This window comes from Protopterus annectens, chromosome 2.part0 (assembly GCF_019279795.1).
Source record: "Protopterus annectens isolate FY-2018-M chromosome 2.part0, PAN1.0, whole genome shotgun sequence".
NCBI classification, from domain to species: Eukaryota; Metazoa; Chordata; order Ceratodontiformes; family Protopteridae; genus Protopterus; species Protopterus annectens.
Window position 1 is genome coordinate 1690528759 of NC_056728.1, and position 18388 is coordinate 1690547146.

The 18388-nt window shown below is 40.2% G+C and overlaps 1 protein-coding gene across 1 annotated transcript in view; it reads left to right on the forward strand.

Annotated features, from left to right (window-relative positions):
* LOC122793769 (cytosolic phospholipase A2 gamma-like) overlaps positions 1-17716 on the forward strand; it is a 302126-nt gene extending 284410 nt beyond the window's left edge. Inside the window, exon 4 of the mRNA XM_044061962.1 lies at positions 15752-17716. Within this exon, the coding sequence (XP_043917897.1) occupies positions 15752-15805 (54 nt within the window). The 3' untranslated portion in view covers positions 15806-17716. The remainder of the gene's footprint in view (positions 1-15751) is intronic.
* The last annotated feature ends 672 nt before the right edge of the window (positions 17717-18388 follow it).

Genomic DNA, 18388 nt, shown 5'->3' on the forward strand with positions numbered 1-18388 from the left:
CAAGGAATATTCAAAATTTAGAAGTAGAAGATAAATTGTATCCCGCAATAAAATATAGTGCATGAGAGGTAAGACACTGAGGACAAAGCCTTAAGAATTCAGAAGAAATAGCCCTTGTAGAATGCAATCTGCTTTAATGAGAAAAAAGAGGAGAAAAAAATAAAGTATAGAACAGGGAAATATATCCAGTGTGAATGTAATGCTACTACTTATTAAAACAGCAGCCAAAATACAAGAAATGTAATTGGTTTATAAAGTTCATAGGTTCATAGGCTGATACTAGGCTATCGGCCCTAGGGCCTATATAAACCTAGCTATAACAATTCTCTGGCTATTTCTTCCCACAATATTTACTTCCCTGGACCCCAGTCTAGCAGGGCAACTGATGTGATCCCCGGGGTGAATTTTCTATCTCCCATCCAATCATCAAGGTTCCTTTTCAAGCGGGCCAAAGGTTCATAGGTTGGTACTAGGTTATCGACCCTAGGGCCTATACAAGCCTAGCCATAACAATTCCCTGACTATTTCTTTCCACAATATTGACTTCCCTGAACCCTAGTCTAGCAGGGCAACTGATGTGATCCCCTGGGTGAATTTCCTATATCCCATCCAATTGTCATGGTTCCTTTTGAAGACGGCCAAAGAGGCGCTCTGCTCGACATGTATGGGCAGTCTGTTCCAGAGTCTGGGGAGTCTCTGGGTCAGCAATCTATCCCTTCAGCATGTTTTTTTCATTGTGATGACAAGGTTTAGATCCCTGAAGCGTGTGGCTCTGAGGGATTGGGATTTCTTTAAGTGTAGCATGTCCAACAGCTCTGGGTTTGACATGGCCTTGTATGTTAAGCAGAGATCGCCTCTGAGTAGAAGATATGCGATAAGAGTATAGCTGGAGTTTTTTAGACAGTCAGCATAGGGCATCTGCTTTAGGTCTGTGATACTTTTGGTGAGGTATTTCTGTGGCCTTTCCAGTTGTTGCAGATGTCTTGAGAGGTACATCCCAAATGGGGAGTTGTATTCTATAATGGGTCTAATGAGGGATGAGTACAGTGGGAAAATGACCTCCTTTTTTCTGGATGAAAAGCCCTTAATGATGAGGTGTGCCACATAGAAGGATTTCCTGACTGTTGTGGTGAGGTGGTTATCAAAGGTGAGACCACTGTTCACCTGTGTCCCTAAGTCTCTTATTACACTTTCGATGTTTAGTGTACTGCCACCTATGTGGTAATTCATGGGTACATGTTTTCTTCCAAAGGGGATAACTGTACATTTCTTGGCATTGAGTTTGAGCCCATGGCTCTGGCACCAAACAGCTGTTTCTGTAAGGCCCTTTTGTAGAATATCCACATCATTTGGGGATTCAGTAATGGCTCCCAGTTTGCAGTCATCTGCGAACTTTGTTATACAGAGACCCTTAGTGTTGGCCTGTACTTTGGAGAAGTAGATGCCAAGCAAGAGCGGCCCCAGGACTGAACCCTGAGGTACTCCACTTGTCACTTTTCTGGAGCTGGATTCAGAGTTGGCTACTTTTACAGTGTTGGTTCTGTCAGTAAGCCAGTTGGCAACCCATCGAGTGATGTAGGAATTAATGCCCAACTTAGTAAGTTTCTCTATGATTCCAGAGTGGGGGATGGTATCAAAGGGCTTGGTGAGGTTCAGCTAGGCTGTGTGGACTGCCTTACTCTTGTCCACAGCTCCTGAGACTGATTCGAAGAAGTCAATCAGGTTCAGGAGAGAAGAACGGCCCTTCACTAACCCAAACTGGGTGAAAGTTGCCAATGTCTTTGTTTATAAGTTCCATGATAATACAGTCCATGGCCTTGCAGATCAGGCTCATCAGACTGATGGGGTGATAGTTCCTAGGATCCAAGGCAGATCCACCCTTGTGGAATGGGATAATTGTAGCTTTGTGCCACTCAGTGAGCATGAAGCCTGAGGTGAGGCTATGATTAAACATGACACTCAGGTGAGGTGTCAGTTCATTTTATAATTCATGTAGTACACAGCCCAGGTTGTGATCTGGTCCCATGGATGCTGTATTCTTAGATTTGGAGAGTGCAGTTTTTACCTGTGTGGCCATTATTACTGGAATTTGGCAATCTTTCAGAATTGAGATGTGCCCTTTAGAGGGAGAAAGGGGAGTGAAGTTGGCACTGAATAGATCTGCCAGGATATTGGCAATATCCTTGGGATCAGTATATTTAATACCATTCTGTATTAGCTGAGAGCAGATCTGAGCATTGCCATTTAGATTCTTGACATAGCTATAGAATGCATTGTGATTGTCTTTGGAATCTTTGACAATTTTATTTTTGTAACTAGTTTTGGAGGATTTTATGAGGGATCTCAGCTTCTGACTGAGGCTGGTATGAAAGTTTTTTGCATCCTCGGATTTTCCTCTTTTCTGAATCAGTTTCTTCCTTTTGTTGTAAAGTTTGTTTATAGTAGGGGACCACCAGATTGGATTCCTTTTTTTGGAGGAGAGCATCTTGGTTCTATTTGGGATGGCATGATTCATGCACAAGTGGATGTGCTCATACAGTGCCTTAGTGGAGGATTCAGCAGTTGGACTTTCAGTTCCTGTCTGCATAGGTGTCATGCAGTTTGTCACTTCTGACTTGAATAGCATGAAGTTGGCTTTGGAGAAGTTTTTTACGGAGGTTTCCTTACTGGGGGGGGGGGGGGGATGTGGATATCAAGGGTGATTAGCTTATGGTCAGACCTGACCAACAAGGGGGTGACCATAGGTGTAGAACATCGATTTCCCATATTGGTAATGACCAGATCTATTAGATTGGAGCCCCTGGTGGGACTATGGATTAGCTGATGCAAGGCATTGTAATTTATGAATTCCAAGAACTGTTGGGCAAAGGTGTTGGTACACGAGTAGTTTTCCCAGCTAATGGCAGGGTAGTTGAAATCACCCAATATTAGGGTGATTGGTTGTATCTTAATGTTTTTCAGTATGTTTAGAAAGGTGTAGTGAGAATCTTGGGGCATGGTGGGGATCAGTAGCAAGCTGCAATTTGGATTGCAGTCTTACCTAGTGTTAGTAGCACCTGGAGAATTTCAGATGCATTGTGTTGTACAACTAGCCTGGTGGTGTGAATATCCTTGGTGAATATGGACACTTCTCCACTTTTAGTGTTTCGGTCTTGGTTTGGTGGCCAAAAAGTGTGGTAAGAGTTGTAGCCTGGTATTGCAGGGTGCTCTCTGAAGCCTTGAACCAGGTCTCAGTTACTGCACAGATACTGATATTTCTCCATTTTTAGGACTGTGTTGAGGGAGTGCATTTTGAGGTTTAGACGTCTAGCATTGAGTAGCATTACCTTCAAATTTTGCATGCTTATTTATTTTTTTTTATTTTACATTTGTTAACCGGGGGTGTCTGACTGAGCCGAAAAGGCCCTTTTTCAGCAGAGGCCTGGGGAGAAAAGCTCCACATAGAAAAATTGCAGATACATTTAGACATGATCAGTATACACACAAATTACAAATGACATGTTTTTACAGTGGTATGCAGCACATCAACAGTTACAGTGGAGAGAGCAAACAAAAAATATTATTTTAAAAATAAAGGTACTTAACAGATTTGTGGTGTACAGCTGAAATTTGGAACATAGGTAGAATACATACATAGTACACAGGTACAGTACATACATTGTAGATTAGCCAGTGTTTGTGAGAATAGTTTTCAATCTTAATCAAGTACTTTAGGTTTAGTATGTATACCTTATGCCCTTTCACTAGCCTGGGGAGCATTTTTGAGCTTGTACCTGTTACTGTGGTTGTTTTGACCTTTGCCTAAAAAAGGCAATATAGGGGTGGCAAGAGCCTTAGCCAGTAACCTGAATCCCATGGGCAACAGGTGCAGACCATCTCTGGCAAATCATTGTGGTCTGTCGATCATGTCATCCTAGGCAGACAGATACTGGATCCCCTTTGAATGACACCAGAAGCTTAGCCAATTGTTGAAGTCAGTCATTTTGTCCTTATAATGTGGTATTATTCTGGGCAAAGGCAGGATGCTGCTCAGGGCTAGGGTCATACCTGCCTTGGCCACATAATTTGAGAGCTCTTCCATGTCTCTTTTCATGTAGTCCAGGGAGGTGCACTGTGCTTGACATGTATGGGCAGTCTATTCCAGAGTCTGAGGTGTCTCTGGGTCAAGAACCTATCCCTCCAGCATGTTTTGTTCATTGTGATGACAAGGCTTAGATCCCTGGAGTGCCTGACTCTGAAAGATTGGGATTTCTTTATGTGTAGCATGTACAACAGCTCTGGGTTTGACAAGGCCTTGTATGTTAAGCAGAGATCTTCTCTGAGTAGATGGGTATAGCTGGAGTTTTTTTAGATGGTCAGCATAGGGCATCTACTTTAGGCCTGTGATTCTTTTAGTGAGGTATTTCTGCAGCCTTTCCAGTTGTTGCAGATGTCCTGAGAGGTACATACCAAATGGGGCATTGTATTCTACAATGGGTCTAATGAGGGATGAGTACAGTGGGAAAATGACCTCCTTTTTTTCTGGATGAAAAGCCCTTAGTGATGAGGTGTGCCACATAGAAGGATTTCCTGACTGTTGTGGTGATGTGGTTATCGAAGGTGAGACCACTGTCTACCTGTGTTCCTAAGTCTCTTATCACACTTTTGGTGTTTAGTGTACTGCCATTTATGTGGTAATTCACAGGTACATGTTTTTTCCCAAAGGGGATAACTATACATTTCTTGGCATTGGGCTTGAGCCCATGGCTCTGGCATCAAGCATCTGTTTCTGTAAGGCCCTTTTGTACAATATCCAGATCCTTTGGGGATTCAATAATGGCTCCCAGTTTGCAGTCATCTGTGAACTTTGTTAGCCAGAGTCCATTAGTGTTGGCCTGTACTTCAGTGAAGTAGATGCCAAACAAGAGCGGACCCAGGACTGAACCCTGAGGTACTGCATTTGCCACTTGTCTGGAGCTGGATTTGGAGTCAGCTACTTTTATACTGTGGGTTCTGTCAGTAAGCCAGTTGGCAACCCATCGAGTGACATAGGGATTAATGCCCAGCTGAGTAAGTTTATCTATGATTCCAGAGTGGGGGATGGTGTCAAAGGCCTTGGCAAGGTCAAGATAGGCTATGTGGATCCCCTTACCCTTGTCCACAGCTCTGGAGACTGATTCAAAGAAGTCATTCAGGCTCAGGAGACAAGATCGGCCCTTCATGATCCCAAACTGGGTGGGGTCCAGTGTTTGAAGGTTGCCACTGTCTTTGTTTATAAGTTCCATGATAATATGTTCCATGGCCTTGCAGATCAGGCTCATCAGACTGATGGGTTGGTAATTCCCAGGATCCAGGGTGGATCCCCCTTGTGAAGTGGGATAACTGTAGCTGTGCGCCACTCAGTGGGCATGAAGCCTGAGGTGAGGCTATGATTAAACATGACACTTAGGTGAGGTGCAAGTTTGTTTTGTAGTTCATGTATTACACAGCCCGTGATGTCATCTGGTCCCATGGATGCTGTATTCTTAGCTTTGGAGAGTGCAGTTTTTACCTGTGTGGCCGTTATTACTGGAATTTGGCAATCTTTTGGTATTGAGATGGGCCCTTTAGAGGGTGAGAGGGGGGTGAAGTTGGCACTGAATCAGTCTGCCAGGATATTGGCAATATCCTTGGGATCAGTATATTTAATACCATTATGTTGTAGCTCAGAGCAGATCTGAGCATTGCCATTTAGATTCTTGACATAGCTACAGAATGCCTTATGGTTGTCTTTGGAATCTTTGTAATTTTTATTTTTGTAGCTAGCTTTGGAGGATTTTATGAGGGATCTCAGCTTCTTACTGATGCTGGTAAGGGAGTTTTTTGCATCCTGGGATTTCCCTCTTTTCTGCAATAGTTTCTTCCTTTTGTTGTAAAGTTTGTTTATGGTAGGGGACCACCAGATTGGCTTCCTTTTTTGGAGGAGAGGATCTTGGTTCTATTTGGGATGGCATGATTGATGCATGAGTGGATGTGCTCATACAGTGCCTTAGTGTAGGATTCAGCAGTGAATCTTTCAGTTCCCATCTGCATGGGTTTCATGAAGTTCATCACTTCTGACTTGAGTAGCATTAAGTCAGCTTTAGAGAAGTTTTTTACGAAGGTTTCCATACTGGGGGATTGGGGAGGGATGTGGATGTCAAGGGTAATTAGCTTATGCTCAGACCTGACCAATGAGGCAGTGACCATAGATGTGGAACATCAATTTCCCATGCTGGTAATGACCAGATCTAGGATTTTGGAGCCCCTGTAGAAAATATACCAAACGGTTTCACCACGAAGGAAAAATCACCAGGATAATATTCCAAAAAACGAAGTTCTTTATTTAATACAGGAACATGAATTAAGCGCTTCCGCGTAGAAGACACTACGCTTCATCAGAAGTAATTTTATCAAACAATGAAAACCTTTTTATGTAAGTTTTCACGCCAAAATGAATAATTAATCATATAAATGAATGATTAAATCAAAGTCAGCTTATCAATTAGTTGCTAAGCAATGTCTACACAACTCAAACCATGCATTAAGTACATACTTAGTTTAGGTTTATACCAGTTCCATTAGAAAAGCTGTTTCTTCATTTAGAAACTGCAAATAGTCTGATATATACTGTACAAATATATTAAAAACTTTTGTTCATAAAACTCATGAATTATATATATAAATAGTTAATCTTAAGAAAAAAATAATACTAATTATGAACAATTAAAAAACACACAACTATATTTGCAAATAGATATATATATATGAATTTATCTCTACTGTGGTAAATGAATTTTTATATGGTTAAGAATAAATGAGTACAATGAATAAATGACCATCTAATGACATATATATGCAAAATCAGTACAAGATGATATAATAAAAATATGACTATAAGGTGTCTTAAAACATATATATACATATATTATATTGTGTAAATGATATATATTTATGAAAATATAAATGTAATAAATAATACTTATGAAGGTATATATATTTGTAGTAATTTTAAAACCAACTGTAAATAAATCAAGTATAAAATATAAGAATTTTTTTAAAAATATAATGTCTACTCTAAAAAACAGCCACTCATGAAAAGTATGTACATTATTCAAGAATCAGTGCTTTCTATTTTCCAATACTGGTTTTATAGATACATATTGGTTAATCCCTGGTGGTAAGTGTGCACCCAGTCTTAGTATCCATTTTAGTTCCATGTTTGCTAGGTGATTCATGTTGTCACCTCCTCTCAAATTTTTTGAAACAACTTGCAAAATCCTGAAACTAAACCTGTGATCATTAAATTCTAATATGTGCTTAGCTAGAGCATTCAGCTCAATGCCTTTCTTTATATCGTAAATGTGGTTATATACTCTGTCTCTTAATTTTCTTTTGGTTAAGCCCACGTAAAAGGCAGGGCATGCATTACAAGTAGCTATATAGATTAAGTTTGTTGTATTACAATTGGAATAAAAATTGGGTTTAAAAATGTATCTCCCTGAGGGATGCTAATAATCCTGTATATTGGAAACATATTTGCACATGTTACAACAACCACATGGATAGGTACCTGGTTTGTTGGATCTCCATATATGAGGGTGCTGTATTAACAATGCCATCATTACAAAGAATTTGTTTCAAGTTTTTACTGTTTCTGAAGGTGAATCTAGGTGTATCACCTACTAAAAGCCTGGTGAAACTGTCCATGGTCAAAACATTCCAATTTCTAATGATTACTTTCTTTAAAACTTCAACGTCATTAGTATAATTCATAGTGTAGGTCAAATTATGTGACGTATGTCTATCTTTATGATAAATTTGAAAGGTAGGGGTACTTATATCTGACTCACTAACATCTCTCTCTCTTAGTTTAATGCCTAATACTTCGTTCTTAATATCTCTTACCTTGTTGCGAGCATAACCTCTTTCTACAAATAACTCTTCCATCTTATCAGCCTCATTCTGCAAAACACTGCTTTCTTTACAGATCCTACCAAGCCTAATGAATTGGCATTTTACTATACCTGAAAACGTATACCTGGGGTGCATACTGTCATAGCTCAGTAAGGCATTTCTCCATGTAGATTTTCTATAAAGGGATGAAGTAATTGTGCCATGATTAGAAAATTTCAATGTTAGATCCAAAAAATGGATGCTGTCATGGGATGTTTCCATGGTAAATTTTAAAAAGGTAGTAGTGGATTCTAAATAAGTAAGAAAGATTTGAAAGTCCATTACAGTCCCCTCCCAAATGATTAGGATATCGTCCACGAATCTTTTATAAGAGAATATTTTCTTAAAGAGTGGATTGTTAAAGAGAAAACTGGTTTCCCAGTGATAGACAACTAAATTTGTGTATGTATTGGCACAGGGGTGCCCATGGCAACCCCCCATTTCTGCAAATAGTACTTATTTCTGAACATAAAGATGTTATTACTAAGTACTAATTCTAAAAGTTGGCCAATAAGTATTTGTCTATTATTTGTAAAACTAGCATTATTCACTAGGACCTCTCTAATGGCTTGTATCCCATAATCATTGGGAATGACTGTAAATAAATTGTTGACATCTAAAGTTACAAAAAGGTATTCTGAAGTGTTTTTCTTAAAATTTAACTCACTTAACTGGTCCAGCAGCTGATAAGAATCTTTCAAAATAGTGGGTAAACTATCCACTATAGGTCTCAACATACTTTCTAGAAAGGAAGAAATGGTATAGGTGGCCCATCTGTCTCCAGAGACAATTGGTCTCATTGGTATTGGAAATATATTTTTGTGAATTTTGGGCAAACCTTTGATTATAGGTGTAACAGGAAATTCAATTAAGAAATGATCATAAATCTCCTTACTAATTTGCCTGCACATTAACAAATCATTCAGGTCTTGTTTTATGTTATAAATAATCTCAGAAACATTCTTAAATGTGATATTTTCATAAGTGCTGTTGTCTGCAAGTAGCCTCAACATATTATCATTATAATCAGATGTATTTAAAAGCACAACACCCCCACCCTTGTCCGCCGGTTTTATCATTATGTTTTGCATTTTTCTAAACATATTTAAAGACTCATATTCATGAGATGTTAAATTATGATAAGTACTTCTTTTTGATTTCTTCCGATAAAGACCATAGAAATCTCTTTCACAGAGTTTCATGAAGCACTCTACATGGGTGGGAATGGGAGGTGTAAAATTACTCTTAGATTTAAAACGTGTAGTAAACATATTCTCATGCGTGCTTTTTAAGTCTTTAAAAAATAATTTCAAAGCTACTGCTCGGCTAAACAATTTCAAATCTATCAAAGTGTACAAAAGTATGCTAGATTGCGAAGGAATGAAATTTAAACCTCTATTTAATAATGTTAAATCAGAATGTGTAAGAACATAGTCAGAGAAATTATAAACTAAACAATTCAGTTCCTTGTCTTTCTTGACATCGCTTGTTTTTCTCCGTAAAATTTCCTCTTTTGTGGTCCTCTGCTGTTTGAGCGACCCCTTGCGTATGATACTTGTTTCACTGGAAACGGTAAAAAATGTTGGTTGTCATCTTGAATTGGAGCTTTGGGTCTAACTCCAAGGGTAACCTCTGTTGGATTCCTTCGGAAAGCTTGCTGGTTAGGTGGAGGTGTGCCCATGGTGGGAATGCTAGCACTTTGTGTAGTAGGGAAGCGCTGTTCCATTCGTGATGCTTGCCCTAGCGTGGATGGTGTATTGATGTTATCAGAACTGATCTCACCTTCTACTGGAAGCTCTGTAGGTGGAGGGAGCAAAACATGGCTGTTGTTAACAGTAGCCCTGTCAGTATGTTGTGTTCTCGGCCATATGAACACTTGTCCGAGGGCAAAATCGTTATGGTCTCTTAACAGTTTTCTCTGTTTCATTTGCTTGACCCTCTCGCTAAATAAATTGACTTGCAAGCGTATATTATCTAGTCTTTTCATACAATAATCTGTGTTGAAACGCTCACATATGTCTTTATAGAGGTTATCAACTTTATTTCTTAACTCCATTTCTAATGGAGAGAAATAGTCTATAAAAAGTTTCATATAGCTAAATCCTAGTTTTATATTTAAATCTTGCCATTTCCTAAGGAGAAGCGGATGGCTTTCTTCATAGGTAGGCATACAAAATACACGCATTCCTCTTGGAACGATGCGGAAATGCAGGCAGGCTTCCAGGTGTTGCCTCTGCCATGCATATCTTTGCAATTTAAACAGATCATCATTTAGTTCTTTAGTTAGTCTGTTAAATTCAGGCATACTCTCACCAATAATCGGCGTATGATTCGAACTGTGGATGTTGGTTAATTCCAGAGTCAGTAAAGGGTTGTCGCTTTGGTGCAGCAGACGGTCCCAAAGAGAAGGACCTTCCCTCGTCTCCGGATGCAAATCCAATTCAATGTCCACTTGCTCCATCGTGTGTGAACAGCAGCAACAAAACCAAAACAAGGACAAACGAAAACAAAAAATTGCTGCTGTAGAACCAGAGAAACCTCTCATAAAACTGCCAAGAAACACTGTAGAAAATATACCAAAAGGTTTCACCATGAAGGAAAAATCACCAGGATAATATTCCAAAAAATGAAGTTCTTTATTTAATACAGGAACATGAATTAAGCGCTTTCGCGTAGAAGACACTACGCTTCTTGTTTTTGTGTTCATTTTGGAGACCCTGGTGGGACTATGGATTAGTTGATCCAGGGCATTGCAATTTATGAATTCCAAGAACGGTTGGGCAATGGTGTTGGTACATGAGTAGTTTCCCCGGTTCAGCTGGTGAATCTGGGAACCTCCTCCCAACAAATTCCAACACAGAGATGCAACCATATAGCCAAACTGGAGGTTAAGCTCTCTCAACTCAGTACTGGCATAACCAGTCAGGAGGAGAAGGAAACCACACTTGCTACAATTCCAGTCTCACATAGACCTACCACGACAGCAAACCAAACACATAAACACACAAAAACATACTTGGAGGCTCTAAATAAAAATCTGCCTAAACAGCAGAGACCTCCAAAGCAGACACCCAAGCAACCTCTACCCCAAAACAAAACACGTGCAACACATAGCTCACAAAGCCAGTGGGCCGAACAGTCACAGCCCTTAAGGTTAAACAACACACCTGATACACTTGTAATAGGTGACTCTATTGTCAGGTACACTGACGTCCCGCTCACCATGCTGAACAAGGAGAAGGTCATGGTGAGCTGCCTGTCGGGTGCTAGGATCCGCCACATAACACAAGCACTCAGGTCACTCCAAGGTAAGTACAAATATGACTCAGTCATTATCCATGCTAGTGTGAATGACCTGAGATGTACCTCCCTGGACTACATGAAAAGAGACATAGAGGAGCTCTCTAAGCATGTAGCCCAGGCCGGTATGACCCTGACCTTGAGTAGCATCTTACCCTCACCAAGAATGATGCCACAATATGAAGACAAGATGATCAATTTCAACAATTGGCTTAAGTATTGGTGTCATTCAAAGGGGATCCAATGCCTGTCAGCCTGGGATGACATGCTCGACAAGCCACGATGCTTCGCTAGGGATAGCTTGCACCTGTCACCCCTGGGCTTTCTGATATTGGCAAAGGCTCTTGCTTCCCCCATAGTGCCTTTTTTAGGCAAGGCTCAAAAGACAAACCCACCTCCATAGGTATCACAAGGGATGAGAAACTAAGAGTAATGCTACTCAACGCCAGAAGTCTAAACCTCAAGATGCATGCACTCGAAACTCTCCTTAGCATGGAGAACATAGATATCTGTGTAGTAACAGAAACCTAGTTCAAGGCTCCTGAGAGCACCCCAGCACTACTAGGTTATACCTCATACCATGCTTTTCGGCCCCAAAACTTGGACCAAACCACAAATGGAGGGGGAGTATCAATATTCGTCAAAGATACCCACACCTCCAGGTTGGTGGCACAGCACGGAGCATCAGAGACTATCCATGTGCAACTAACAGTGGGTAAAACTGCCTTCCAGTTTATAGCCTGCTACAGACCACCCTCCCAAACCCAGGAACCCCACTCGGCCTTCCTGAGAACACTGGAAAATATGAAGGTCTCTCCAAACACCAAACACCATTATATTGGGTGACTTCAACTACCCAAACATAGAATGGGAGCATTACTCTAGCGCAACACCCTAGCCCAAAGGTTCCTAGAATTTATAAACTCAAATGCTATGGAATAACTTGTTACCACTCCCACAAGACGGGGAAACATACTGGACCTGATCATCACCAACATGGGGACTCTATGCTCCAGACCAGAAGTGTATCCCTCACTGGTAAGATCAGACCATAAACTAATCTCACTGGATATTCACATCCTGACCCCACCCCCTGCCCAGAAAACCACAGTGAAAAACTTCTCTAAAGCAAATTTCACTCTCCTCAAAACCAAGGTGGAATCCTTCAAAGCCCCCGAGGCTGTGGAAAATACGGCCCAGACCGCAGAATTTTTTATAAACACATTCTATGAACACCCTCAGGAGTGCATGGATCATGCAATTCCAAATAAAACCAAGACCCAATCCTCCAAAGGCAGACGTCCTGTCTGGTGGACCCCAGCCATAAACAAACTATACAATAGAAGGAGGAAGCTACTACATGATAGAGCAAAATCCCAAAAAGGGAAGGCATCTCTGATCAGTATTAGCAAAAAACTATGGGCACTCATAAAATCGTCTAAGGCCAGCTTCGAGAGAAAAATTGCACAGGACACTAAGGATAATCACAAGGCTTTTTTTAGTTATGTTAGGAACCTGGGTGGGAATTCCCAGATATGCTCAGAATTACTCCAAAATGACAAAAAATACATCGAACCCACATACATTGCCAACATCCTAGCTGACAGGTTCAGCGCAAACTCCCCCCCCCTTCCCCACCAAAAGGGCAAATATCTATCCCAGCAGAGTGCTGCCCCCCTGATATCTCAGATGCTCAGGTAAGAGCCGCCCTCTCCAAAGCAAAAAACACAGCATCAATGAGACCAGACGGTATCCCGGGCTGCATCCTACATGAACTTCAAGAAGAGCTAAACCCAAACATAAAACTACTGTTCAATCCCAGCCTTAGTACAGGATATGTACCCAAAGAGTGGCATACAGCAACAGTGGTCCCTCTCCACAAAGGTGGTGTCTCAACGGATCCTGGAAACTATCGCCCCATAAGCCTGACTAGCTTGTTCTGCAAAGTTATGGAAAGAATCGTCATGGACCTCATAAATAAAGATATTGGGGACCTACAGACACTGGATCCTACCCAGTTTGGCTTTGTTAAGGGCAGATCCTGCCTCTTAAACCTGGTCAATTTCTTTGAAACAGTCACCAAGGCCATTGACGAGGGGAAGGTGGTCCACACAGCCTACCTGGACCTCGCAAAAGCCTTCAATACAATACCCCACTCGGGCATTATAGATAAGCTCACCAGCTTAAATATAAACCCCTATGTCACTAGATGGGTTGCAAACTGGCTCAAGGACAGAACCCACATGGTTAGAATTGCTGGAGCCATGTCAGACTCCAAACCAGTTACAAATGGCGTCCCACAAGGCTCAGTCCTGGGACTTCTCTTGTTCGGTATATATTTCTCGGAGGTACAGGCCAAAACGGAAGGACTGTGGCTGACCAAGTTCGCAGATGACTGCAAACTGGGCACCATAATTGACTCTCCAGCCGACACAAGCATCCTCCAAAAGGTCCTCATGGAAACAAGACAAATGGTGCCAGAGCCATGGCCTCAAGCTTAATGCCAAAAAGTGTATAGTCATCCCCTTTGGCAAAAACAAAGTTCCCACAAATTACAACATTGGTGGTAATCCATTAAGTACAGAAGAAGTAATTAGGGACCTGGGGACCCAAGTTGATAGCAATCTCTCATTTGACAACCACGTGGCCAAAGTGGTTAGAAAAACATTTTATATAGCCCACCTAATCATGAAGGGATTCACATCTAGATCAGGGGAGGTCATCGTGCCTCTTTACTCATCCCTCATCAGGCCCATAATTGAGTACAATGCCCCTTTTGGGATGTACCTTACCAGACACCTGCAGCAACTGGAAAGACCCCAAAAGTACCTCACCAAGAGGATCAAAGTGCTCAAACAGATGCCATATGCTGCCCGGTTAAAGAAACTCCAGCTCTACTCAGTGGCATACTGCCTGCTCAGAGGCGATCTGTGCCTGGCATATAAAGCCATGTCCAACCCAGAATTAATGGACATGCTGCACCTCAGAAAATCCAAATCCCATCGAGCTACGCGCTTGAGAGACTTGAACCTCAGCACTGAAATAAATAGGACATGCTGGAGGGACAGATTCATAACCCAGAGGCTCCCTTCACTCTGGAATAAAATCCCAGTCCAGGTTAGGCAGAGTCCCTCATTGACTCTCTTCAAGAGGAATCTTGATGAGTGGATGGGAGATTGTAGGTTTACCCCGGGTATCACTTCTGTGTCACTGTTAGACAGAGGCACAGTATACTAACCTCGAAAAAGGGCATAGCAAAATTAACTTAAAATGGGTGGCGAAAGCCAAACACACTCTGGCTAGGCTTATAAATGCCCTAGGGCAGATAGCCTAGTATGAACATATGAACCTATGAACCTATAATGGCATGGTAATTGAAATCACTCAGTATTAGGGTGTTTGGTTGTATCTTAATATTTTCCAGTATGTTTAGAAAGGTGTAGTGAGAATCTTGTGGCATGGTGGGGGGTCTGTAGCAAGCTACAATTTGGATTGCAGTCTTACCTAGTGTTAGTTGCACCTGGAGAATTTCAGATGCATTGTGTTGGGCAACTACCCTGGTGGTGTGAATATCCTTGGTGAATATGGACAGTCCTCCACCTTTAGTGTTTTGGTCCTGGTTTGCATTCTAAGTTATGGTTACAGAATATTGAATACAAGCCTGAGGAAAAATGTGTAACGTTTTTGGCTAAAAGTCAGAAAAACACAATTTGATTCAATAATCCTGATTACTTTATGCAATAAGGACAAGTATTTCATGAAGAACATGCCGGATAAACTGTACAAACATAGGCGGCACTGTAGGGATATACAGAATGCTTTTACAAATGCTATATAATAATGATCTAAGCAAATCAATGCCATATCCTAGCATAGAGCGCAATTAATGACGGACTTTGACACTGATATCATCAAGCAATAAAATTATAACTTTTGGAAAGACCTAAATCATTATGAAAACATAACTTGAAGGAACAGGATGGAAAAGAATATGCAGTGAGAGAACAGAGGTACTGAAATAAATTAGGGGGAGGGGGTTTAGGAGATAATAACTAATATGACTGAAGTAAAAGGAAATAAAGTAAGTGAGTGGATGAGAAAGAGAGAAAATGATTGCAGGACGAACGACTGAGAGCAGAAGACTAATATATTAAGTAGGGAGGAGGTAAGGAGGAGAAATATTGTATGTTACAGATCTGCAGTGGAGACGTGCACAGCATGAATGGATTACCTGACACATGGTAAGAAAAGAGTATAAAGCACTATTGTAACTATTATGTTCCTCATCTCTCTAGGAATATGTGGTTATTTGTCAGTTCAGAATGTTATCTCGGTATAAAACTTGAGGACAGATCAATGGCTGTAGTTAATGTATTGTCTGTTTGAAATGTGGCATGTAGATGCATGAAACAATAGTAATTCATTTATTTTCTCTAAAGTATTATCGGAATATATTAGACTGAATGCAATCTGATATATGTTTGTCATTACTCCACAGATGTATCTGAACACCTTAGCACTGCTGGCAATGCAAGAAGATGCTAGCAAATAGAAGAATTCTTCACATATGATGTAGATGCAGAGATGATTCATTTTAGTTTTAAGTTGACAACTTACGAATATTGGCATATGTATTTCTTTTGTGAATCTGGATCAATGCATTAAATATTTCTAGCAAGTAATCTATTAACTTGGCTTATATGACTATTAACGCCATCCTTGAAATGACATGCAACAGTTGTTTCAGTGCTTATTATTTCTTAAAAAATACAGATGCAACACCGTGGCATCTCAGATTAAATAACACAGACCAATAATCAATTCAAAAACTTTACTCTATTTGTCTTATAATTTGGATAATTACAATAAATTATTAAAAAAATTGGAATCCCTTTTTGTAATCCATCCATTCTCAACCCCTTTCTCGTATTTTGCACATGGGGTCGAGGTGTCACTTTTAACAGCAGCAATCACCTCGAGTCAAGGTTTACAAGGCCGGGTGGCTAGACCTGCCGTGGTAGTTCATCCATACCACTCACTTGTACACACATTTGCACCTACAGCCAAGTTAGAGTGTCCAATCCACCTACTGCATGTCTTTGGAGTGTGGGAGGAAACCGGGGCACCCGGAGGAAACACATAGGACCACAGGGAGGATATGTAGACTCCACACAGAAAGTACCCCAGAATCCCGTTTTGTAATGTCCTTTTTGAACTTTGACTGCAACATATGTATGTATGTATATATTACAAATAATATGTAGCTTGTGTTACTGATATTGTCCAGTTTCATAAACATGACATGCAAGAGACAAGAGCACGTGCAGTTGTCATGTAGATAAATGTGACAGCATGTGATTCAGTTATGTTAAGCTGCTGTTAATTTTGGCCTCAACAACTCCAGGACTCATTAGCAAAGAATTATGCAAATAATCTACCGCCAGTGGAGGTATGTTAGAGCAAACCAAGACTTCAATACAGTACTTGGCAGAATCCAGCCACATGTATGCAATATCAGATTTAGGAACTCATCAACTTCTTCCTACATTTCTGGTAAACCCTCAGCTATGGTCTAGCTTTGCATGACCAATAGTTACTTGAGATGGAGGAAAGCCTATGGACTTTTGCACTGCTGGCATTTGATGTGACTCCTCAACACTTCTTTTCCATCCAACATGCAGTCCGGCAGTCTGTCTGCGCTCAAATGCATGCAGCAAATACACTGTATGTATGCCCATTTAAGGTTTATTACATTTACCTGCATAAGCAACAATGTCTCTGAAATGCTCTAGCATGCATTGCATACTGATGCATAATGGTGTAGAACCCATATATCTTTAACCTTGGAGTAGCCTGTCCACATCACTGGAAACTGTAACAAGACATATGTTGAACATATGAAATTGTCATTGGCAGTCCCAGTCCACTTGTGAGCATTATGACAGCCCAAAATAATGGAATCCTGTACTTTCAACTTACTTAACACATACACAGAGAAGAGAATGGGGCACATGATTACCTTTTATTTAATTCAATGTTTGAGCACTTATAATTGTGTAATATGTTCAAGAAATTTGTAGTCTGTTCATCACTTCCATTTCTAAATGTATTTGTATTCAGTGATAAATATATTAATGTTCTTCTGGCACATGAGGCCAAGCAATGTAGAACTTGTATAATTTATATACGGTTGAAGAAAACTAATTGAATCATCTTTACAAATGAAAACATAATGACAGACGGCTGTGTAAGGAGTCATTAATTGGTCCAAGCAACTTTATCTGTAAAATAAATATGTTTGCAATCACTTTTATTCACACTGCACTTAACTGTGAGTTTGGAACTTATTCTAACTCTGATGTTAATTAATACTTCTACATTTAGCATAATACCCAATTTTCTGGTTTCACTAACACAAAATTATAATTATACCTTTGTTTGAAAAATGTCATTAGAACAATAAAATATCTGCATTCAATTTAACATTAGAGTTGTGTTCTCTATTTGTCTTTTTTTATTTACAGGTTCAGAAGAACATTTTAATTGGACACAAGGTGTCATGGCCATGCCTGGTATTTACAATGTAACAAGCTGTTTGATACATTTCTAGAAAGCTTGTAGGAATTGAAAGGCTGCTCCTCGGGTTAGAGTTGAGGAATGTGCCAGATAGGCAGCAGAGGGAGACACAACAACTAGCTATGGGTCTGCAGAGACATATATGACTATTTAGTACTTGGTTGAATACCTGTTTGGCTGAATCCCAAATGAGTGAAATCAAATAATTTCACTGAAACATCTTTCTATTGAATTCTAAATAAAAACATCAAGCAGTGAAAATAATTAAAGGGAAAATGTTTCAAAAGATTTTTTTTGTAAGAGAGCAATCCCCTACCACCCTCACAACAGGATCTTTGTTCCTAACCCTCACTCTTACTTAAATATATTAAGTCCATGAATGCATAACTGGAGAGAAAAGTGAAAGTAACGCTATAGGAAATTGCTGTTAGTGCACAAAGAGAAGCCACACTAGTAGTAGTTATGCATAGGTAACAGCAATCACCAGATAAAGTTACTCTGTATATGTCTATGTGGATTTTGAGTCAAATGGTCATTCACCTATAAGGGCTTTCAATAA